The 24615-nt window shown below is 39.4% G+C and overlaps 1 protein-coding gene and 1 non-coding gene across 3 annotated transcripts in view; one reads left to right on the forward strand and one right to left on the reverse strand.

The window, feature by feature from the left end:
• The first annotated feature begins 10427 nt into the window (after positions 1-10427).
• LOC142447491 (U6 spliceosomal RNA) lies at positions 10428-10534 on the forward strand. The gene has a single exon (XR_012784189.1). It is a non-coding gene; the product is annotated as a U6 spliceosomal RNA (small nuclear RNA).
• Positions 10535-13839: 3305 nt separating this feature from the next.
• The window catches only part of METTL15 (methyltransferase 15, mitochondrial 12S rRNA N4-cytidine), a 265624-nt gene continuing 254848 nt past the window's right edge, over positions 13840-24615 (reverse strand). For both annotated transcript variants that reach the window (XM_075545956.1, XM_075545955.1), the window contains exon 6: positions 13840-16037. In XM_075545956.1, the coding sequence (XP_075402071.1) occupies positions 15595-16037 (443 nt within the window). In that variant the 3' untranslated portion in view covers positions 13840-15594. The remainder of the gene's footprint in view (positions 16038-24615) is intronic.

Here is a 24615-nt window from a genome sequence, read left to right on the forward strand (position 1 = left end):
GGCTTAAATATTGGGATGCTACCCACAAGCACAGTCGTTTGAGTTCATCAGCAACTGATGAGAGAATGGGAACAATAGGAGGCCATCTGCTCCTGTACAGGTTTACAGTCTTCAAAAGCCTATGAGTTGGAATTGACTTGATGCCAAGGACTTTGGTTTTGTTTGATTTTCCTTTGTGTCTTGAAACCCTAAGGGACTCAGAATAGACTCAAAATGGAGTGAACAGGATGATTGATGCCATGTGTGTTAGTTCAGGCTCTCTAGAGAAACAAAACTCTTAACCTTTGTGTGTGTATGTCTATTGAGAGATTTATATCAAGAAATAGTTGCACAAGTGAGTAAGTCTAGTTCGGTTTAAGTCCAATGGTCAAAAGTAAGCTGGAAGCTTCTCCTAACTCGTGTAACTGCAAGAGCTGAATCAGGTCCACAGGCTGGTAGATGCAAAGCTGAATAAATCCAAGGTCAGCTAAATGAATCCAAAGTTGGCAGTCCACTGACAGTGCCTGTAATCAGCAGGTAATAGAACAGAAGATCAGTGGACCAGATATAAGATTCAGATCTGGTAGAAGGTAAAGAGGGAGGCAAGAGAGCACAATTCTGCTGAGTCTTTCCTACACAAAAGGCCACACCACAAAGGAGGCGTCATCAGGCTTCCTGATAATTGGTTGTGCTCCACTCCTACCTTCACCAAGATACTTTGGGTTGACACAGATCTATCACACTAAAATTGAGATAATTTAAGACGATCTATGGAGCTCAATTGACGGTAACTGTTTAGAGGAGTGGAAAGTCACATTTTTTTTCCCAGTAGAGCATCTAGTGGCTTTAAATGCTGACATTGTGGTTAGCAACCCAACACATAACCCTCTATGACACCTAGGCAGTGGTACAAACAGAACAAGGGAATATTGCAGGGTTTGAAATCAGGAAAGGGTTGCAGCACAGTTGTATCCTCTCTCACCATAATTATTCAATCTTTATGCTGAGAAAATAATCAAAGAAACTGGGTTATGTGCAGAGGAATGCAGCATCGGGATTGGAGGAAGACTTACTAACACTGTGATGTGCACATGACACAGCCTTGCCTGCTGAAAGTGAGGAGGACTTGCAGCCCTTGTTGAGGAAGATCAAGGATTACAGCCTTCAGTGTGGATTACAACTCAATGAAAAGAAAAGCCAAGTTTTCACAAGTGGACCAATAGGTAACACAATGATAAATAGGGAAAAGGTGGAAGTTGTCACGGATTTTACCTTGCTGGTATCCACAATCAACGCTCATGGAAGCAGCATTCAAGAGATCAAACGACATATTGCATGGGGTCAATATGATGCACACGGCCTCTCTCTCTCTTTTTAAACGTTTTATTAGGGGCTCATACAACTCTTATCGCAATCTATACATACATCAGTTGTGTAAAGCACATCTATACATTCATTGCTCTCATTATTTTCAAAGCATTTGCTCTCCACCTAAGCCCTTTGCATCAGGTCCTCTTTTTCCCCCCTCCCTTGTGCTTCCCCCTCCCTCATGAGCCCTTGATATTTTATAAATTATTATTTTGTCATATCTTGCCCTGTCTGACATCTCCCTTCACCCCCTTTTCTGTTGTCCGTCCCCCAGGGAGGAGGTCACATGTAGATCCTTGTAATTGGTTCCCTCTTTCCAACCCCCGCTCCCTCTACCCTCCCAGTATCGCCACTCACACCCCTGGTCCTGAAGGTATCGTCTGCCCTGGATTCCCTGTGCCTCCAGCTCCTATCTGCACCAGTGTACATCCTCTGCTCTATCCAGACTTGCATGTAAAATTCAGATCATGATAGTGGGGTGGGGGAGGGAGTAAGCATTTAGGAACTAGAGGAAAGCTGTATTCTTCATTGGTGCTACATCGCACCCTGACTGACTCATCTCCTCCCCTAGAACCCTCTGAAAGGGGATCTCCAGTGACCGACAAATGGCCTTTGGGTCTCCACTCTGCACTTCCCCCTTCATTCACTATGGTAAGATTTTTTTGTTCTGATGATGCCTGCTACCTGATCCCTTCGACACCTCATGATCGCACAGGCTGGTGTGCTTCTTCCATGTGGGCTTTGTTGCTTCTGAGCTAGATGGCTGCTTGTTTACTTTCAAGCCTTTAAGACCCCAGACGCTATCTCTTTTGATAACCGGGCACCATCAGCTTTCTTTACCACATTTGCTTATTCACCTGCTTTGTCCTCAGTGGTTGTGTCGGGAGGGTGAGCTTATACACCCGTTTGTCCTCAGTGATTTTATCATGGAGGTGTGCACCCAATGATTTGATTTTTTGTTCTTTGATGCCTGATAACTGATCCCTTTGGAACCACATGATCGCACAGGCTGGTATGTTCTTCCATGTGGGCCTTGTTGCTTCTGAGCTGGATGGCGCCTTGTTTATCTTTAAACCTTTAAGACCCCAGATGCTATATCTTTTGATAGCTGGGCTCCATCAGCTTCCTTCACCACATTTGCTTATTCACCTGCTTTGTCTTCAGCGGTTGTGTCAGGAGGGTGAGCATCATAGAATGCCAATTTAATAGAAGACAGTATTATTGCATTGAGGGAGTATTTGAGTAGAGACCCAATGTCCTTCTGCCACCTTAATACTAAACCTATAAATATAGGCACATAGATTTATTTCCTCATCCTCATAAATATTTGCATATGTAAATGTCTTTGTCTAGACTTCTATAAATGCCCTTTACCCCCAGCTCTTTCCTCTCTTTCCCTTGACTTTCCTCCTGTCCCACTATCATGCTCGGTCCCCACTTGGGTTTCAGCAATACCTCTTCCTTACATTACCCTTGCTCATGCCCTAGCAGGCCTGTCACACCCACCTTACTACCAATTTGGATCACTTGTTGTTCCCTTGTCCCTGGGTTTGTTAACACCACGTCCTTACTCCCACCTCCCCCTATCCCATTTCCCCCCCGGAACTTTCAGTCCCATTGTTTTTCTTCCAGTTTCTTCATCTGCACATGACTTCTTTAAAATGTTGAAAAGCTAGGGTGCTACTTTGGAAACTAAGGGTCACCTGACCCAAGCCATGCCATTTTCAATGGACTCATATGCATATGAGAGTTGAACACGAAGTAACGAAGACTAAAGAATAATCCATGCTTTGAATTATGGCAGTAGCAAAGACTATTTAAAGTACATTGGCCTGCCACTAAAACAAATCTTTCTTGGAAGAAGTAAGGTCAAAATGCTCCTTAGAGTCAGTGATGTTGAGACTTCATGTCACGTAATTCAGACACATTATCCGGAGAGATCAGAGAACAGGCACTAGGGAATGACATCAGTCTTGGTGAAGCAGAGGGGTAGTCCAAAAAAGGAGACCCTCAACACAATGGATTGATGCCATGGCTACAACACGGGGCTCCTGCATAGGGCAATGGTGAGGGTGGGGCGGGCCGGGCAGGGGTTTGTCCAGTTGCATTAGGATCACTAAGTTGGGAGTGATCAACAGCACCTATCAACAACATGTGATGGATTTAAACGGTGTAAGTGCTTTACCTTTAACACAACAAAGGCTCATGTTAGGGAAGTGTGAGTGGATCTGAGAGTTGTCTCTTTAGTAAAGAAAGTATTGCATTGAAAGCTGATGATAAATATAATGGGGTAGGTGGCGAGCCCGTCAACATTGTATGCATCATTTTGTTTGCATGTCTTTTTAAGGTTTTTTTGGAGAGACTGTCATTTTAATCAGATTTCAAAGGGAATTAAATCTCTAAAAATGTTAAGGATTCTAATTCTAGGATGAAAATGACTCCTATAGACAGGTTATTATTCTTACTGCTAAGTGATCATCAGTGACTATGAATATTAGTGTTATTCATAAGATAATAATTAGCATTCTTAGATTCTATATGCCATAGAAATCTAGATGATGTTTGTGGGACATTCTGAGATAACGAGTATGTCATGGGAATGATAGAATATGGAGGTAAAAAAAACCATAGCATAGTGAATGAGGGGGAATGCAGGGTGGGGTCCCAGGGTCCATCTGTAGGCAATTGGACAATCCCTTACAGAAGGGCCTCAGGGAGGAGATGAGTCAGTCAGGGTGCAGTATAGCAATGATGAAACATACAATGTTCCTCTAGTTCTTGAATGCTTTCTCCCCACCACTATTACGATTTCAATACTAACTTACAAATCCGGCTGGACCGGAGGATGTACACTGATGCAGATAGGAACTGTAAACACGGAATCCAGGACAGATGAACTCCCCAGGACTAGTGGTGAGAGTGGCGATACTGGGAGGGTGGAGGGCAGGTTGGGTGGAAAGGGGGACCTGATTACAAGGATCTACATATAACCTCCTCCCTGGGGGAAGGACAGCGAAGAAGTGGGTGAAGGGCAACTTCGGATGTTGTAAGATATGACAAAATAATAATACTTTATAAATTATCAAGGGTTCATCGGGGAGTGGGGAGGGAGGGGGAAAATGAGGAGCTGATACCAAGGGCTCAAGCAGAAAGCAAATGTTTTGAGAATGATGATGGAAACAATTGTACAAATGTGCTTGAGACAATGGATGCATGTGTGGCTTGTGATATGGGTTGTATGAGCCCCTATAAAATGATTTAAAAAGGAATGTGGAGGTCAGAGATGAAGAATAACTCCGTAAGTCTGGACAGGAAGTCTACCGATGGACCTGTATGGACAGGACCCCTCGTGTTGTGTCTCAGGAGATATTTTGATGATTCAGCTTGAGAGGCATTTAGCTTGGATTATAAAAAGATAAGATACACATTTAATTCTGCATCGAAGAAAAAATGTCATTCATTTATGACTCCGTTAGGAGAAAGGTGAGGCTTCTACGGCTGTAAAAAGTAGCACTGGAAACCCACCAGGGCATTTCTACCTTGTCCTGTAGGGTCTCTCTGAACAGGAATGAACTCGCTGGCAGTGAATTTGGTTTGAAGATTTTAATGCCACTTTGTAACTGTTTTTATGGAGTATACCTTACCTCATCTTTTAAAATGTGCACATTGTGGCCCACTTCCTAGTGCAGCAGGAGCCCTGGTGGGGTAGTGGGTTACGGGGTGAGGTGACTGCTCAAAGGTCAGCAGCTCCAAACCACCGGCTGCTCAGCTGGGAAAGAGGAGGCTTTCTGTTCTGTTCTACCTGGAAACCCAAAGAGGCGGTTCTACTCTGACCTACAGACCCTCTGGGATTCAGAATCAACTTGATGGCAGGGTTGTTTTTTTAAGTCTGTAATGTAGACACTTCATGGATAAGGGCTATCTTTTAAAGTTACATATATTTAATATAAATAATATATTCAAATATAATAAACAATTTATATATTTATTCCGTATGATATATTATTAGATATGATTAAATATTTCACACACTAAATTTATATTAATAATTAATAAACTACATCTAAATAATATACTTAATACAATTAAGATAATCTTTCTAATATATTTAACAATAGCTATTAAGATATATAATAGCTATATATTGCATATATAATAGCTATACATAATATAGAAATTACTGATCTCTCTCTGTAAACTATTTCAACTGCCAAAACAAACCCAACCCTTCGAGCTGATTCCAACCCCGAGAACTCTGTAGGCCAAAGTGGAGCTGCCTCATCGGGGAGCGGAGACCATCCTGTAGGATGCAGACTGTCACCTCTTTCTCCCACAGAGTGGCTAGTGGGTTTGAACCACGGACATTTAGATCAGGAGTCAAGTGCTTTAACCGCTCCAAACCAGGTCTCTTCTTTAAACTGCAATTTCTAGCAAACGGTTCTTAATAAATGTTGGTGAGTAAAATGCAGAATTAATGATTATTACCTGATGTATACATATTTCCAAACACAAGATACCCTATGACACAAATACTGTGTAAGAGTTTAAAATTTAATGGGGATTACGTCAATGGTAAGAGTGCTGTGTTTCAGCCCAATGGACCAGATTCAACAGTGTTCCAGCTTGAACTACCCTGAGGAAAGCTTTCACATCAACTCCAGCTTTGATACACTCCCCAACCGCCCCCCCCCCCCCAACAGTGCTGATTCATTCACCATAGTTCATTTGCTGGTGAGGGGAACAACCTTGAAAGTTAGAGGAATATAAGCGGTCTTCTATCTGGGAGTCATCAGGAAATGTTTGATACTTTAAAGAACCGGCTAAAAGGTAAACAGGTTAATGTGACATTTCAAAGGGATTTTGAAATTCAATAGCTTTTTCTAGCAGCTGATGTTTACTCTTTGGTTGTGAAGCAAATGTTGAATTTCTTCAAAGGAACAATGGTATATTCTAGAATAACTAGATAGGTTCAACATTCATGATAGGTTTTCTTTTTCTATTTTTCTTCTCTCTGACCCCTTCCCTGCCTACGGAAAAAATATATATGTCTGGAATTAATTGGAAATGGGAAAAACATCTGGCTGGCTTTTAACTATGGTGTACTTCATGATCAAAGGGTTTACTGTGTGAAAACAATAAGTTTAGAGATGAGAAGACATAGGTATGGTGCCATTGAAAACAAAGAAGTAGAATCATAAAGAATACACGCCAATCTGGGAAGGGGGCACATTCTCATTTTCTTCCCAAGCAAATCAGCACTGTACAAGAAGGAAAAATGCTGTCCCCCAGAGCTGAACGTTCTCAGAGGTGGCTAGTCCCTTTCAGGTGTTTGCTGCCAACTATGGCTGGGTGAACTAACAGCAAAGCTATGTCAAACCCACTGAAATAGCTGAGTAGCATATGTTCACACTCCCTACTGGATTCTTCTCACAACCTTTGATAACCACTAATCAACTTTTGTCTGTTGTAGATATTTCACAAAACTAGAAGACATCTGGCCTTTCGTCTGGCTCATTTCACTTAGTATAACATTTTCAAGATTCATTTAAATGGTGGCATCTGTGTAGCTGAGCAATATTTCCTGAATTAGGATGTGTTCCTTTCTGATAACTCCATTACAAATCGGTCCTGATGTAGGTTGAATATTTCTCCCCCCTACTAATTTTCAGTATCACTGCCTTTTAGCTTAGCATTTTTATAAATCTGTACCTTATCCTTATGGATTAACATGAGAATTATAATACCAGCATATTATACATCACATTATTGTATATAATACGTCTAATTAACAATAAGATGCACAGTATAAGTTCTACGTGAAAATAAAACAAAAATGGACAATTGTAGTAAATATGGCTCCTCATAATTCCAGTACATCATAAATCAGGGTCAATCTGTGCTCATCTGTATGCGCATTATCAAAAGGAAACCAAACTCATTCCCATCATCTCGATGCCAACTCATACTGACTATGGAGACCCTATAGGACAGAGTAGAACTGTCCCTATGGGCTTCTGAGACTAGTAGAAAGCCTCAACTTTCTCTTGCAGAGTCACTAGTGCTTTTGAACTGCTGATCTTGAGGTTAGCAATTCAACACATAACCATTATGTCACTAGGGCTCCTTTTTATGCATATACTATGCTTTTATTTATCCATTCATCTATTGATGGAAACTTTGGTTGTTTCCATGTTTTATCTAATGAGAATAATGCTGCAAGGAATACTGGTGTTTGTGTGTCTATGTAAGTTCTATTTTCAATTCTTGTGGATGTATGTATATCTAGGAGTAAAATTTCTAGGTCATGTGGTAATTCCAACATCAAAATGATTCCACCATTTTACCCTTGCTCATATCCCTCAGCAAGGAACCACGATTGCAATTTCCCACATCCTTAATCGCACGTCACTTTCCTGACAATAACCTTCCTAGTTTATGTGGAGTGGTTCTTATTGTTCATATGCTTAATTTTCTTTCCCCTAATGACTGCTGGCCTTGAACATTTTCACTTGTGCAATTTGCCATTCATACATCTTTGGAGAAATGCCAAGTTCTTTGCCCATTTTTTAATTGAGCAGTTTGTCTTTTTGTTGTTGAGGTGTAGATTGAAAATATATATTCTAAATATTATGTTTATCTGATATATGGTCATCAAATACTTTTTCTTATTATATAGGCAGAAAACATCTCTATTCTGCTGCCCTTTCGCTTTCTTAATTTTGATGCTTAAAAAGTCCTAATTTTGATGAAGTCAATTTGATTTATTTTGTCTTCTGCTGCTTTTTTGCTTTCAATGCCATATTAAAGAATCCATTTCCTGGAACGAAGCCCCAACGTTTCACTCGTATATTTTTTCTAATTGTTAATGGTTTCATTTCATGTTTGGCTCCTTGAGACATTTTGAATTTAATATTTGTATAGATGACTAAATTTTGGAATCAAGTTTTTGTTTTACTTATTACCATTAAAAAAGACTTTATTGCATTTTAGGTGAAAGTTTACACAGCAAATTAGTTTCATATTTAATAACTAGTATATAACTTGTTCTGTGACATTGGTTATTATTAGAATAACTTTTATTTTTAACTTTTTTGGAGGGAAGACTGAAGTTTTATTTTTATTTTTTAGTCATTTTATTGGCGGATCATACAACTCTTATCACAATCCATACATACATCAATTGTATAAAGCACAAGTGTACATAGAAGGACTTTTAAAAGAAATTGCATGTTTCAGGTTTTCAATTAGCAACTTGTTTTACAAATGAGGAAATTAGTGTATTTATAATTGTCCGTACCCCCTGGCCCTTTAATCTCATAATTTTGGTGAGATCTGTTAATTTTACATTTTCCAGGCTCATATTTGTTTTTATTCTGTTTTGTAACCATCATTTCCATGCTTTAACAAATTTAGTTCTATATTTGTATGCATCCCAAGCTTACACTATCTTTTGCTAAACTGCTCCCTTGGCTCTGTTTTTGGCCGAACTCTTCACTGGCTTTCATCAGTCGTTTTCTCCCCACTCCTGTCACCTCAGGATGATTTGTGCGAGCTACCTGTGCCTCGGCAATGTCTGCTGCCTTTCAAGCCAAAGCCGGCATTCTGTTTAACTTTGGTTTCCAGCTGGTTCTACTATGTTCTTCCTAGAAAGTTTTAGGGCTTTTAGAACCATATGCTTGATGTCTTCCATCCATTTGGGAAAACTCCTAGCTATCCTTTCCCCAAATATAGTGCGTTCCTATATTCTCCCCTCCCCCACCCCCCTCTGCATTTTATTCTCCCTTCATTCCCTCTGGGAACCCAAGTACATATGGAACTACTCTGTCTCTCTTTTTTCAATTTTGATATTTTTTACCTGTCCATGTTTGTTTTGGATATTTCCTCTGATATTTTCAGATGATTATTTATCTTGGCTATGGAAAGAAAACAAAAATCCTCACAACTGGATCTCAGAAAAAAAATACATCATGATAAACAGAGAAGAGATAGAAGTTGAAAAGGATTTCATTTTACTTGGGTCTAAAATCAGTGTTCACAGAAGCAGTTTCAAGTGATCCAATGACATGCTGCACTGGACGAATCTGCTGCACAAAACTTATTTAAAGTACTAAAGATGTCCTTTTGAGAGCTGTAATGCACTTGATCCAAGCCATAGTATTTTTAATGGCCTCATTTGCATTCTAAAGCTGGATAGTAATTAGGAATATGAGAAAGGAATTGATGCATTTGAGTTATGGTGTTGGTGGGGAATATGGAAAATACCATGAATTTCCAGAAAACCACATTTTTCTTGCTGTAAGTGCAACCGGGATGCTCCTGCAGGGTGTGTCATAGACCAGTTCCTGGCAAAGGCTGTCATGTTTGGCAATGCAGAGCAGTGAAAAGGAAGGCTTCCAAGGAGACGGGTTGACACAGTGACTACAATGGGCATAGACAAAAAAACTGTGAGAATGGTGCAGACCAGGCATGGTTGCATTTGGCGTACAAACAAACGGTCATTGGGTGGGCTTTGATGGCAAGTAACGAGAAGCATCCTTTTCTGAAGAACTCTTAACTGAGTCACACCGTATCTAAGCAGCCATTTTAGCATCTTTGAGTGACTCAAATTGGGTTCCTTTCTAATGTTCTTTGAGTTTTGGATAGAAAAAGAAATATGAAGGACAAGAGAAAGACTATGGGGTGGACAGGGTAGTTTCCCACATAATTCTCACACAACATGCCTGGCTACCTACACAGAATGAACAGGTGCAGTGTCAAGATGGAAAAAAAATTCTGAGTACAAGTTCGCTGATTTTGCCTCACCAATTTTCTTTAAAAGTTCTTCCTAATATCTCCCTGGATGTTCAGTGCACGTGAAGAATATTTATTAACATTCCTCATTTGAATCGCCAAAATTAAACACTGTAACTTGGAGCTAACTTCTCTGCCCTGAGCTTACAGGTTTAGAAAATCCCAACAGAAGCCACTATTTTGATTGAGACTGTGTGTGTGTGTGTGTGTGTGTGTGTGTGTGTGTGTGTAGATAACAAGATTAAGACAAATGTATTCTTGAGAGAACTTGTCTGCAAAACTCACCGATCGTGCTCGCTTCGGCAGCACATATACTAAAATTGGAACGACACAGACAAGGTGAGCATGGCCCCTGCGCAAGGATGACACGCAAATTCGTGAAGCGTTCCATATTAAAAAAACAAAACTCACCGATCATGCAAGCACATTTAAGCATGGTTGGTTTGGAATCCTGAGAGCAATGCCATTTTCACTTTGCTGTTCCTAGGTGCCATCGCGCCCATTCTGACTCACAGAGACACTTAAGAACAGCCGAACGAAACACCGCCTGGCCCTGTGCCATCCTCACAATTGTTCCTATGCCTGAGCCCATTGTCGCAGCCACAGTGCCAGTGCTTTTCTCCTCGAGGCCTTCCCCTTTGCCATTGCCCCTCTTCTTTACCAAGTAGGATGCCCTTCTTCAGAGACTAGTGTCTCCTGGTAACATGTCCCAGGATGAAGTCTCACAATCCTTCTCTTCAAGGAACGCTCCGGTTATACTTCTGCCAAGACAGACTTCTTGGTCCTCTTGGCTGTCCGTGGTACTTTCAATATTCTCCTCCAGCACCACAGGGCAAATGCATCAACACGTCGTCAGTCTTCTTTATCCAGGGTCCGTCTTTCACATGCACAGGGTGTGATGGAAAGAAAATACCATGGGTTGCGTCAAGCTTACTTCCAGTCTGGAAATATCTGGTCTGCTCTCCTTCCACTCTTCGTGGCTTAGCAGCATTCTCCTATCTATGTACTCCATGGATCATACGGAGTGAATCCACAGCATGGCCTCACTCAAGGCACATCCTAGGACAGCCCACATGCTGGGGCTAACTCTGGATGGGAGTTGAAACCCTCATCTTTTCCCCTGGGAGAGGCTGGGGGGTTTGAATTGCTGACCTCTCAGTTAGCAGCCTAACATATACCCACTAAGCAAGCAGGTCTCCTTTTGAAAGTGTGTACCAGCATTATCAAATGCTACAATGGGAACGTAAGTCAAGCTGGGGACTAGCTAATTGAATCTGGCATTGAAGAGGTCTCTAGTGGCCTTAAAATATACTTTTTTTGTAGTGTAATCCTCTATAAAATAATAGCATAATTGGATGAGTAAGGTAGTGTCAAAGTACAGACCTTTTTTAAGAAATCAGGACATGAAAGAAAATAGAAAGTTGGATAGTATTTGGGGGAAAACCATGGGAAGATTTAGTCATTGTGTGCCATTTTAGCATGGACACATTTTAGTGTGTTTGTATACAAAAGATAAAATACTAGAAGGGAAGAGGTTAAAGACAAGAGGCTGTAGCAAAATTGATGAAACTAAATTCAGGAAATTTTAGGAAGAAAATAAACAAGGTTAAGTTTTCCACGGGCACACCCCAAACCAAAAGCAAACCTACTGCCATCAAGTTGATTCCAATTCAGAGCGACCCTACAGGACAGAGTGGCACTGCCCCTTGGGCTTCCCGAAGCTGGAAATCTTTACGAGAGTGGGAAAACTCACCTCTCTCCCAGAGCTGCAGATGGGCTTACCGGACATGTAACCGATAACACCTCCAGGATCCCACACGGAGGCACAGGAGAGCAAAACAGAGGAAGCAAAAGAGACTTATAAATGCAGATACAGTGAGGGAGTGAAAACTGGAGGCATCAAGGTCTAATAATCCCTATTTTTGTGCTGCTGTAAAGGGGAAAATCACCTGTTCGTTCTAAGTGTGAACACTCTTCCTATCCTTCACAACTGATTTTGCTTTAATACCTGTTTCATACACATTTTATTGATCCTTGGCTTCTCAAGGGAGTGCTGAAGTGGGGAACTTTGCTATACTCCTCTAGCAAACTCCCACCTAATATCGCACAGATTACTTGTTCCTTCAAAATGTGCGGTAGAGAATCTTACTGTAAGGACTACTTACGTTGGCGACTTACTGCTATAGAAGTGTAGGAGTACGGATACTTTATCCAACCCACATGAGTGTCATATAACCTCAGCAACTGGTTCCTTTTCTCCAATTTTGTTTCTTACAAATGGAAACTTCACAAGAGCAATTATCGTGTTTTATATGCCCTGTCAAGGTATAGCAAGTATTGGAGGTGTTAAATAAGTACTAAATAGGAGTAAAATCCCCAAATAATATAACCAACTATAACCCAGTCCATCTCCCTAGGAATACACATCTTTAGTCACAGTGTTGAGAAGGGCAAGTTGTATTTTGCTAAACCCCTTCTAGCAAAATAATAGCACTATGCTTTTTTTTCTTGAATATTTACTGTGTTCCCAGAATTGTGCTAAATATCTCACATGAAATTTTATTTCACCCATACAAGTTTCATTTAATTCAAACCTATTTATTGGGTATTTCCTATTTGATTTACAGAAACTTGATCATATAGGTCGTGATGCCACCCCATTTTAAAGTGAAGTAAATGAGGATTCAAGAGATTAAACAATCTCTCTTCGTTCATAGATTCATTTCCTATATGCAGAGCTGGGATTCAGATTCATGTGTTTTTCTAACTCCAAAATCAGAGGTGTTATTTGCAATGTTACACAGCATCCTTCTCATTTCAGACTCTGTACAAATTCGATGGCCATGCTTTTCCTTGTGGAAGTAACAGGAACCATCCCATTCAGACGATTTGACTGCTTGCCAATATAAATCATCCCCTTTGACAAACCAGTCAAGTATTACACGCCCAAGCATAAAGGTGGGCTTTAACAGAGAGTCAGAAATGAACTGTGTCCTTTCATTCAATTCAGCTCTGGATTCCAGTGTCCAGGCAGTCAGAGTTGATAAAGCAACCACTGATTCTAGAAAATCTCTCAGTATTTCCGTAGCCACCACTTATCTATCAGCTACTCTACTGTGGTGACGTGTGTGTTAGCATCTAGACACTACACCAATGGTGTTTCCAATAGGAGCAAGCCAACTCTGGTGGAGACGCTGCAGCAGAGCTTCCACACTAAAACTAGGAAGCCTAATTAACTACTGCTGGAAATTAACCAATTAACACCTGACGGGTCACACCAAAATATTGTCTGACAGTGCTGTGGGCTGCATCTCTTAGGTTAGAAAGCACACAAAATACACACAAGTCACTTTAGACTTGAGCATATCAATGATTGTGAAGATGACGCAGTACCAGGCAATGTTGTGTCTTGATGAATGTCCAGTGGGTGATACTGCCCCCTCCAGGGCACTGGAACAATCCAGAGGAGCTGCAAAAGCAGATACCTACACTTTATCCTGGATTGTCACCTATGGTACAAAAGTTGTTGATTGCCAAGGGCACTGAGTAATTTTTAAAATTTTCCTTCTGAAAAGAAGGCCGTAGGTCAAATAAATTAGGGAATTTTGATTTAAAGTAAAGGACTGCCTAAGGAGATGTAACATTAACAAGGAGACAACCTCTTATTTTGTCCATCAGAGCATTAAATTTTATTCTGTTTTGACTATACAATAATTTAGGTACATTATGTGAGAGGGGAGTGAGATAGTCAAGAATATTGGTAACGAATTATAAGTTACATGCAATTGACAGTCAATAAAAAGTGCTTACCACTGTATTTTACAAAGTCAATTCTATTGGCTTATCTTTTATTGATTTTGAAAGTTTTTGTAAATAGACTTTTAAAAATAATGTACATTGAAGCTTTCTTCTTAGCATCCTGTAGGTCATCATCCATGCTACCAAATATTAGCTGGAAATATTAGATATAAACAGGTGACATTTGAGAAAACAAATATAAAAGCTTCATTTATTAAAAAACAGCCTTTTTAGAAAACAGTGCAGATTTTTACAAATCATACTACATTCAACATCAAACATATGGTATTATGGTTCTGAGAAAAATATCTCTCTGATCATGATTTCACTAACAAAATTTATACTTACTAACAACTTCAAAGAATTCCTTTTATATATTAATGCTTATTCCTTTTCATTATAGTTTTGTTTGCACATAAAAAAACACCTATTAAAACTTAATTAGAAAATAGTAGCATCAAAATAAATATTGCTGATTTTTCAACTAGAAGCACATTTTTGCTAATTTTTATTAATTACAATTAGGTAGGGCTTAGTTTGTGATAGTGCATGGGAGAATATTTCTTTTTCTAACATGGAAACAATGTCACTTCATTGGCTTAAGATATTCACATACCAATATGAACAGAGAAAGGGAAGGGGCAAGATTATAAACAAAGAAGACTCAAGTAGAAAGAAAATGTTTTGGAAATGTTGAGTCCAACATATGTACAAGTGTGCTTAATACAATTGAATGATGAACTGTTACAAGTTTGAAAGAATCACCCAATAAAATGATTAATAATAAAAAAAAGAACAGTGCTTTCCTATTTCTAAATGCTAAACCTCTATTGTATGTTGTTGAATGAATATATACATGTAACTTTATCCAAGTGAAAAGGATGATACACATTTTCTATTAGTTTCATGTATTTAATTTTCCTTTATGAACTGTCTTATTCTTTTTTGAATCAGAGATTTCAAGTGAAATTAAAGTGGCTATTTTAAAAATCTGAAATATAGACACATTATTACCTCTCCTTCCTAAGTTTTCTGAGACAATTATCTGTGAAGGCTGTAATTTTTCCTTTGTAATAGATTAAAACACACTATAAACATTGTACTGAAAAAATTTATTTAACATGATAATCTGAACAATGAACTTTATCTCTAGAATACATTTTAAGAATACTATTTGAGAAATTTTAAGTTTTATAACCCACATTTTCAAAAGCTACAATAATAATTAGTCTCAATTGACTTAAATTTTAATCCATGATGATGTTTATTGGAAGCAGGAAAAGTCTATTGAAATTTGAATATCTAAAAGAATGTAGGGCATGCCGATAGGATTATATTATCACTCTCCGATAGTTTGCTTTTGCATGTTTAGATATCTAAAATACAACATAGTTCTGTTTTGTTTCTTTCAAAATTCCTTGTTCAGAGAAAGGCCAGCATTGCAATAGTAAAATGTAATGCTGTTATAAAGGCAATGTGGCCGTTCTTCAACGATGGCTTGTGTTATCTACCTCGTCATGTCACCATTTCCTCTCTCCTCTTGTGAAGAAAAACAAACCGAACACTGCAATTTCAAGTCATTCCCCTATCTTGCGTAGTAAGCTTTTCAGTCACATCACATAAAAAGATTAAATAAAAGTGTTAGGAAATCTTTGGGAATCATAATTTAATAGCTGCTCTGAGCTTGGCCGAGCGCCCTCTGGGGTTGTCCTGGACGTCCTTATCCGTGGGCGTAAGCACCTTCTTGTGGATCAACTCCCACATCGAAGGGTTCCTTGTGGGGACACTCTCCTCACTTTTCCGAGCTGAATCCAGTCTTGATATTTTTGACACTTTCTGTCTAGCGCTCAGGTTAACCCTTTCTGTCATGTTGATCCCAAGCAAGAATCGTTTGACAATTCGATCCTCTAGGGAATGGAAGGAGAGAGCAACGAGGCGACCGCCAGGTCTCAACCATTTCTGAGCCGTCGTCAGTCCTGTGTAGAGCTCATTGAGCTCATTGTTCACAAATATGCGCAAAGCTTGGAAAGTCTTGGTAGCGATATGTGTAGACCGCTGGAGCAAGTCTCTCCGTGCATAAGTAGCAGAGGTAGGAAATGCACCTAGGAAGAGATTTGAAAATAAAATACATTCATAAGAAGACGATAACAATATTTTTTCACTTGAAGCCCACTAATTTATGTTATCTCTGCATTAAAAACCCTCAAAACAGTTTCTTAGTCAAGTGTGGCCTGTCATTCATATTTACCACTCCTATTTCAAAACACTTTATGAGGCTTTAACAATACGTGTCAAAAATATCTTTAGTTATTTACTAGGGTACTTAAGAGTTGACCAAGAAGAGTAGAAAGGAAAATAGGTTCTCCAAGAGGCAATAACCTTGTTCTTCAAATATAAAAGTTCCAAGATATTTTCAAATAAATAAACACGGAGAGAATTCTTTGCTGCTAAGTCTCGGCCAGTGGTAATGGACTGGAAAAACACACGCACCATATGCAGCTTGGAATAGAAAAGAAGAGCGCGGACGACATGAGCAAACCGGAGTATGAACCATGCCGGTTGCTGCTGCGGCAACGTCCATTCACGGCAAGCCTGCGGAGCCGTGTGCCTTGCAGGGTTTTGAAGACCGTTACCTTGAAGAATTAGGTAGACCTTTATTAAGGAGTCCTGGGGACACTGCTGGGCAAGCAAGCATCGGACTACTAATCCAGAGGTTGGATTTAAAACCCCTCAGCCGCTTCAAGGGAGAAAATGGAGACCACCTGCTCCTGTAAGATTTACAGCCTCAGAAGCCCTGCAGTTGCTATGAGAAGCAGTGGGACTCGGTTCCTGCCCTTGAGGAGTGCAGTCTTTATCCTTTCTTCCTTCCTTCCTTCCTTCCTCCCTTCCTTTCTTTCTTTCAGTTTTAGAACTTTTTATTCATTCTTGCACCATTGCTATTAGCTCCCCATTTCCCCCAACCTCCTCTGCCATACCTACCCCCAAGGAGCCATTTCTAGTTACGGTCTCTATCGATTTACCTATTCTGGGTTACATGTACAGCAAAACATTAAGACACAAAGAAACAAAACACTCAGATGAATAACAAAGCGAAACAGATAAAAACCTCCACTGAAAAGAAAGCAGAAATATTCAAAATGAGAACAAATTTAAATGGGTCAAAAGGGAGATCAAGTGATAGTGAACTAAACTTTAACGTAACTGCATTACAACAATCTGCTTTCCAGTGCATTCTTTTAAAAATCATCTTATTGGGGTATCTTACAGCTCTTATAACAGTCCATACCTCCATTGTGTCAAGCACATTTGTACATTATGTTGCCATTATCCTTTTCAAAGCTTTTCTACTTGAACCTTTGATTTCAGCTCCTCATTTTTCCCTTCCATCCCCATGAACCCTTGACATTTTATAAATTATTATTTTCAAATCTTACTGACTGCTGGCTCCCTTCACCTACATTTGTGTTCATTCCCCCTTTCTTTCTGTCCTTCCTATCTCCCGTGTACTGTTAGCAGAAATAGAAACCAAGCTCTCTGCTTTTTCATTTCCTGTGTTTAATCATAGAGTCTAGTATGGCTAATTCAGTTGATTAGGGTATAGAGTAGGTAAGAGAGAAAATGTGCACTCCATCACAATTTGGTTCATTCGGTTTTGTGAAAGAAAATCTCATTTCATGCTGTATGAAACTTAGGTGGCCCTGAGCTGGGATTTAGCTGTTCTAAGAGGGAGATGTATGCTTACCTCTTGTGTACAACTTTATTGTCAATACTAGTTGACTTGCCTGTACCACACACTTAACTCTGACCTCCGTATGAATTGAGCGTTCACTCACAGCCTGTTGCTTGACAGAGAGGCTTGTGATTCTGAACCCTGACTACACATCATAATCACCTGGGGGCCATTTGAAATCACACGGAAGCTGGCAGCAGTCCAAATGTAGGGAATCAGCGTGTCTGGGATCCATGCTGGGGAATTCTTACCAAAAAGCTTCTCAGAGCACTTTGACACGCAGCTAAGATATAAGAACTAACACGTATGGAGTAAACAGTACACAACTATAGAAAAGATAATGAGTAGGTATTGAATGAAAAATAAATAAATGGTTAAATAACATATAAAATTGAGTATCATTCCCACACACAGTTTCAGTCACATCTCTGGGTAGATGTATGACAAATACAATACCCAGATACTGCAATAAGGACCTAAGCGAGGAGCGTAATTTTGGTCACAGAGCACATTGTGTGTAAAATTTTAACATAATTTCATGGAACAGTCCCCAAACTTAAGTGCTACTTTTGAGCCAAATGTGATTATGGTTACCAAATTAGGATTTTAGTGGAGCAATGGAACTCTCAAATTTGCTAGTATTAGCCTGGTCTCAAGACAACTGATTGTATGTATTTAATTATACCTGATATTGACTGGCAATCTCCTTAATTAATCAACCATTTTCACAAGCAGTGAAACATCTGCAAATAATTGCAACCTCAGAAAATGCCATGTAACAAGACTGTACGATATGAAATACAGAAGATATGCAAGGTAAGCATTCTAACATATTTCTTTTATAGAACACGAGACATAGGAATTTATGGCAAAATCGGTAAATTTTTATTTCAAAAAAATTTTCAACGAGCTCTTAAGTGACTATTTCAAGGTAAAGGTTTCATGCCCTTCAAATACTAATACACAAAATTTTAAGATTTTATGTGAGCCTTATTTCACTAACATATATGAAATCTAAACCACAATGTTCTTAACATTCCAACATAATGGACTTGTTCTCCTAGCACTTTAAAATAGCAGAATTACAGCCAGCAAGACTGAGCGCAAAAGGAAACGAGAGGCTTAGGCATTTATGTAATTGGATGAGATCGCGCAGCATTTTGTTGTTGTTGTTGTTCTGTTACACAAAGGTTACAAAGAGTGGGGATGTACTAGACAGCATCTAACAATGCATCACAAGTTAGGTGCTTCCCAGTTAGACTCCAAAAAGTCCGTGGAAAAATGGAATTAAAAAAACCCAGATTTTTTTCCCATGAACTTTTTGAAGCCCCGTAATATGTGAGGAACCCTGGTGGTGTAGTGGCTATGCCCTGGGCTGCTAACGGCGAGGGCAGCAGTTGAAAACAGCAGCTGTCCCACGTGAGAAGGATGAGGCTTCTACTCCTGTTAAGAGTTACAGTCTGGGAAAGCCATAGGGGCAGCTCTTCTCTGCCACAGGGCCTCTGGGAGTCTCCATGGACTTGGTGGCAGTGAGTTTGGTTGTTTTTTTTTAATATGAGTATATATATATGCATATATGTGTGTATATATATGTATACACACATGTGTATATATATGTATACACACACACATATATATATACACACACACACATATTAAACACAACTTTCAAAACTACACCTACAAGAGTAGATGCTCACTAAACTCAGTATAGAACAATGAGTTCTAATTTCACATCCTCTGTGAGACGTTAGCTGACCTCTCTCAGGGAAACGTTGGGAAAATTCATGACATAACAGATCGACCCATGCTATGCGAGAAACTTGTGAGAGTTCTGCTACATCAGAAGGACTCCATTTTCACGTTCCAGATGGGATTTGTTTTTGATGTGGGTTTTTCAGCATCCTTCTAGTTGAACATCCCTCTTCTTTTCTTTCTTTCACACCCCACATAAGCAATGATTCCTACTGCTATCACACCAGTTCAAGTCATCAGGATACTCCGCTGTTCAGCATGTCCAGTGTCTTCCGATTTAATGTGAAATGACAATTGAAGTCTCTACCTGGGTCAAAAGTCCCTGTGGGATAATACAAGTTCTGGTTGTCTTCCTGACTTTGCCCTCTGCCCGAGGTGCTCATGAACATGGTCACTGCCCTCCTTTAACTGGAATGCCTGCTTCCCTGGGGATGGCTTCATCTCTACACTCAGGTCTTGTCAAAAACAGCATCAGAAAGCTAGTCTCTGACCAAACTTAGGGGAAAAAGAAGTAACAACCTACCACTGGCTTCTATGCATATTACTTTACCTTTTTTTTTTAATCAGAGGGCAAATACTTACTTGTTGATTATCTCTTTCTGCACTAGGCTATATATTCAGCAAAAACTGAAACTTGGATGTGTTTGTTAGCTTTCTCTAAAGGAGTCCATGTGGTGCTCTGTGTTAAGCATTGAACTATTAACTGTTAGGCCTCTTACTTTATTTATTCAATCTGTATGCAGAGAAGGTAACCAGATAAACTGTCTTATGTGAATAAGAATGCTGTATCAGGATCAGAGGATGGCTTATTAACCTCTTTCAATATGCAGATGACACAATCTTGCTTGCTGAAAGTGAAGAGGTCTATAGGTAGTTGCTGATGTAGATCAAGGATTGCAGCCTTCAGTATGGATTGAAACCCCAAACTGAAAGCCTTATAACTGGACCAATAGACAACATCTGGATAAACGGAAAAAGGAGGATTCACAGTCAGTGCTCAGGGATGCAGCAGTTAAGAAATCAACTGACACACTGAATTGGGTAAATCACGACCTCTTTGAAGTGTGTTGAACAGCAAGGATGTTACTTTGAGGATTAAGGTGTGCCTGACTGAAGCCATGGTATTTTCACTTACCTCATATACATGTGAAAGTTGGACACTGAATAAAGAAGACACTATTATGCATTTAAATTATGGTGCAGGTGAAGAATACTGAAAGTACCATGGATTTCCAAAGGAACAGACAAATCTGTTTTGGAAGAAATACAGCCAGATTGCTCCTTAGAAGCAAGGATGGTGAGACTTCATCTCATGTACTTCGGACATGTTCTCAGGAGAGAGCAGTTCCTGGAAGAGGACATCCTCTTGGCAAAGCATAGGGGACAGCAAACAAGAGGGCCTTCCACAAGAGGGATTGACATTGGATACAACAATGGGACCACACATCAGAACACGTGTGAGGATGGCTCAGGACCTGGCGGTGTTTCTTTCTGTCGTACATATGGTTGCTATGACTCGGAACCATTGGACAGTACCTAACAACAACATGGAGCAAAGCACTAAAGTTAAAAAATAAACCATTGCTGTAAAGTCAAGTACAACTCATAAAGCCTCGTTAGTTCAGAGGAGAACTGCCCTTGAAGTCCAAGGCTGTAAACTTTATGGAAGTCGACTGTCACACGTTTCTCCCGTGGAGAAACTGGTGGATTCCACACATCATCTCTTTCGATGGCAGAAGCTTAAGCACCATGCCATCAGTGCTCCTTTTACATTAGAGTTCACTGTTGGTAGGCGCCACTGAGCCCTTCCAACTCCGTGAGACCATATGTACTACGTAAGGAAACGCCACTGCCTCCTGAGTCATCCTCGCCATGCAACCACTGTGTCAATCCATCTCACTGAGGGCTCAGCCTGTACTCTACCATGCATGATGTCCTTCTCCTGATTACATGTCCAAAGTACATGAGAAGAAATAGTGACATCCTTTAACGAACATTAAAGTTAGTACTTCTTAACTCAGTCCCCAAAGCCAAGTAGTATATTTCATATTTTGTATATATTATAAAAGTGTACAGAAAAGTACATATGCATATATATTCTCGAAAGAAAATATGCAATGATCTGCAACTACTTATCTTTTTACATTAATTTCAGCTATCTTATAATCCATTTCATTTGTTCACTTAGTGTCAGGCACAGTACTGGTCAATGGAGAATGCACTGATAACTAACACAGAGGCAGTCTCTATGCGGAGAGAGCTCCCGTTATCCCCACAGCAGAGACACTGGTTTCTCGCATTTGTATCACAAACAATGCTGCAGTAAACATGTACTGTGAGCTTGTGACAGTCTGTCTGTAGAAGTAGCATTATTGGGTCAAAGGGCATGAATGCCCATTTAAATTTGGATCAATATTTCTAAAATTACCTTTTAAAGAGGTTTACCTGCTTACTTACGTCAATAGTAAATGAGAGATTCTATCTTTCACCAGGACTAGAAACTATTACTCTTTCACCCACGTTTAGTCTAATAGTAGGTGAATGATGGCTTACTGATATTTTAATTTGCTTTTCTTTGACAATTCATAGTTAGGCATCTTTTCAAATTTAATGGTCATTTGGTCATAGCTGTAAATTGCTTGAGCAAACTATCCATAGTCAAGGTGATATCGCTATTTCCTTTATTGATTTTAAAGAGCTATTTATAAAATAAGGACATCAGCCTCTGATTCTTAAATAGTTGCAAATATTTCACCCAAATTATTACTATTTTTCACTTTGTATATATTTTTTGCTATAAAAACCAAACCAAATCAACTGACTCAGTGATCCTATACAAAAATGAAATATTTAAATAGACTTTGAAAAAAATTGTTTGCATGTTTTTAGGTTTAGACTTTTGATCAATCAAGAGAATCAAGATGGAATGCACTAGGTAAACCTGCTGCAAAAGACCTCCTTAGAGTTTTGAAAAACAAGGGTGTTACCTTGACGACTCAGGTGCACTTGGCCCAAGACAGTTACTTTCAATTGCCTCATCTGTAATGTTAAGGTTGGAGATTGAATAAAGAAGATAGAAGAAGAATCAATGCATTTGGGTTGTCGTGCTGTGGAAGGATGTTGAAAGAATCATGGACTGCTAAAAGGGCAATCAGATCTGTCTTGGAAGAAGGACAGCCAAAGTGCTCCTCAGAGACAAGGATGGAGAAACTTTGTCGGACAAAGTCCCTGGAGAAGGACATCCAAAGTCGCTGGAGGAGGGGCAGCACGAGAGAGGAAGGAACTCAAAGACACGGACTGGTAACATGGCTGCAACACTGAGCTCAAGTACGGGAACATTTGTGAGGATGGGGCAGGACCGAGCGCGCTTCATGCTGCTCTGGCAGAAGATTGCTATGAACTGGATGTGACTTGATGGCACCTAATAACGACAACATGTTTAGAACGATTTCTCCCATTCTAAAATTATATTTAATCAACTTTATTTTTTATTTTCAACTTTGTTTTATTTTGTATATATAACTGTTAATCCAAGTGAAATTTATTTTTAGTGAGGTATGAGGTAAGGATCTAACTTTATTATTTCCTCCTCTAGATTATAAAAATATACATGGTACAACATTTACACACTCAAAACCACTTTATTTAAAAAAAAACCAACTACATAGCCAATTGCTCTATTAACAGTAACAGCCCTTTTCCAGAAATTTGAACGATCCCTTTGACAATATATTCAGATCTGCTTCTGAATAATCAATTCTTATTTCACTAAAGTATTTTTTAGTAATATTCTGCCAATATCAGTCTTTTAATTATTGATCACTGTTTTCTTGTTTGGTAAATTTTGTTGTCAGATGGGGCAAATCGCCTTCTCTGATTATTTTCTTATACAAAACCTTCTTAGGCAATCCCATGCATGTGTTATTCCAAATTAAATGTAGGAACACTTAACTGGATTTAAAAAGTTATTTAAATGGGAATTTCAGCAAGTATATACTATTATTTAGATAAAACTTACATTATTACAATATTGCAAAAGTCCACCCCCAAACTCATCGCCCTTGTGTCCATTTCAATAAGGGGGCCTCACACACTTTGGATAAGAACTGTGCTCCATGGGGTCTGTAATCTTATAGAATTAGATTGCCAGGACTTTCTCCCACAGTGCTACTAGGTGAACTCAAACACCAACCTTTCAATTAGTAGCCAGAACCAAGCTGATTCAACACTCACGCTCCTCTCCATCTGGGGAACATAGTATTTCTATTAATATTTTTAATGTCCATCAAAAAAGTTGAATAGTCTCCAAATAGTCATGTTCAAGCTCTGTAAATTCTAAGTTTGTACATGTATATTTTAATTACCCCTGTGGAAAAGCACCTAGAAGGAGCTGCCGGGGTACAGTAAGTTGAGTTGCTGCTAACCACCAAGTGAGGAGTTTAAGCTTCCCTGGGCAGTTCCACCCTATGCGACCCTTACAGAGCCAAATAGACCCCTGTGGGCTACTAACCGACCCATAGAGAGAGACTCTGAGCCAGAACTGAATCGGTGGCAGTAAGTGAAACGACAAAGTAAAGATATGACAATACTTATATTAACACAATAGGGCTGAAATAGAAATGATGCTGAATTTAAGGGGAAACTAGGCACAATGATCAGATATTTCACATCCTATGGATAATACAGTACAATACACTTATTTCCTGAGATTGCTGCCCCATTATAAAAACAGGATAGTAATGCTTTGTACAAGATCACTGTGAAGATCAAATGGGAAGGGGGAAAAACCTTAGGAGTTACTAGCTATACATTCCATAAAGGTGCCACTTCTCAAATGGCATCCGCTCATTTATGGACTCATTTCAGTTGCACAGTAGAATCCGTGGGGAATGGATTGATTTGCTCCTTGGAAGGATCTGCCAACTACTTCAAGAGTAGTCAGCGAAAAGTCCCAGGAAAGACCCTGAGCATCTGAGGGAAGCCTATTTAATACAGGCAATGTGGCGAAAAGACCTTAACATCCAAAATAAAAGATAACATTGTCTTTCGGTACAAATTAAGGGTAGACTCTGAGTTTATAAAAAAAGCACTTTATAAGAATGAAAATTTACAATGGTATAAAACCTAGTAAAATTTTTTTAGTTTGACACAAACTATGTCTTAACTGATGCTAAGAATAGTAAAGATTCTGATTT

Source organism: Tenrec ecaudatus, chromosome 4, assembly GCF_050624435.1.
Source record: "Tenrec ecaudatus isolate mTenEca1 chromosome 4, mTenEca1.hap1, whole genome shotgun sequence".
Classification (NCBI taxonomy): Eukaryota; Metazoa; Chordata; class Mammalia; order Afrosoricida; family Tenrecidae; genus Tenrec; species Tenrec ecaudatus.